Source organism: Cryptotermes secundus, unplaced genomic scaffold (assembly GCF_002891405.2).
Source record: "Cryptotermes secundus unplaced genomic scaffold, Csec_1.0 scaffold28328, whole genome shotgun sequence".
Taxonomy (NCBI): Eukaryota; Metazoa; Arthropoda; class Insecta; order Blattodea; family Kalotermitidae; genus Cryptotermes; species Cryptotermes secundus.
This window is the reverse complement of record NW_019720145.1, coordinates 1-459: the sequence shown is the minus strand read 5'-3', so window position 1 is coordinate 459 and position 459 is coordinate 1. Positions and strand designations below refer to the sequence as shown.

Below are 459 nucleotides of genomic sequence, written 5' to 3'. Positions count from 1 at the left end.
CTCTCGTTCTCTTCATCTTTAATGATCTCACCAAGGGCTGATAATCTCCTTTCACCTCTCCTTCTTCCAGATTCTCTAGAGTCTTTTTTGTTTTCTGCTGAAGAACCATTCTTCAATGCATTACTTGCCACCAAAATTTTATTTTTCATGTCCTCATCCCTTTTTCTTTCTACCTTCAAATTTACAACAATTTTATGTTGCTCTCTTGGTCGCACAAACTCCGTGAAGATGGGTGTGTCATTCTTGGAACTTTCTTTCCCCTTCTCAATTTGCTTTTTAGTAAAGGCCATCATCATCTCTTGGTCGTCTCTGTCGATCTTCTCCTTGCGGGGAACAGCTTCTTGCATGGCAATTGTTTCTGGGTCACGGTCTACATGCTGTACAAACCATCCTTCACCCTCATCCACCTTGCATTTTCCTTCTCTTCCAAGCCATTTCACAAAGTCTGTCAATGTATCC

General features: G+C 41.4%; 1 protein-coding gene across 1 annotated transcript; it reads right to left on the bottom strand.

Moving 5' to 3' along the window:
• Nucleotides 1-5: 5 nt before the first annotated feature.
• LOC111866780 (DNA/RNA-binding protein KIN17-like) lies at nt 6-455 on the bottom strand (the record flags this gene model as incomplete). The annotated part of the gene is made up of 1 exon (XM_033752450.1): nt 6-455. A coding segment is annotated over one exon (450 nt), but the record flags the coding sequence as incomplete, so codon positions are not given.
• Between the last annotated feature and the right edge of the window lie 4 nt (nt 456-459).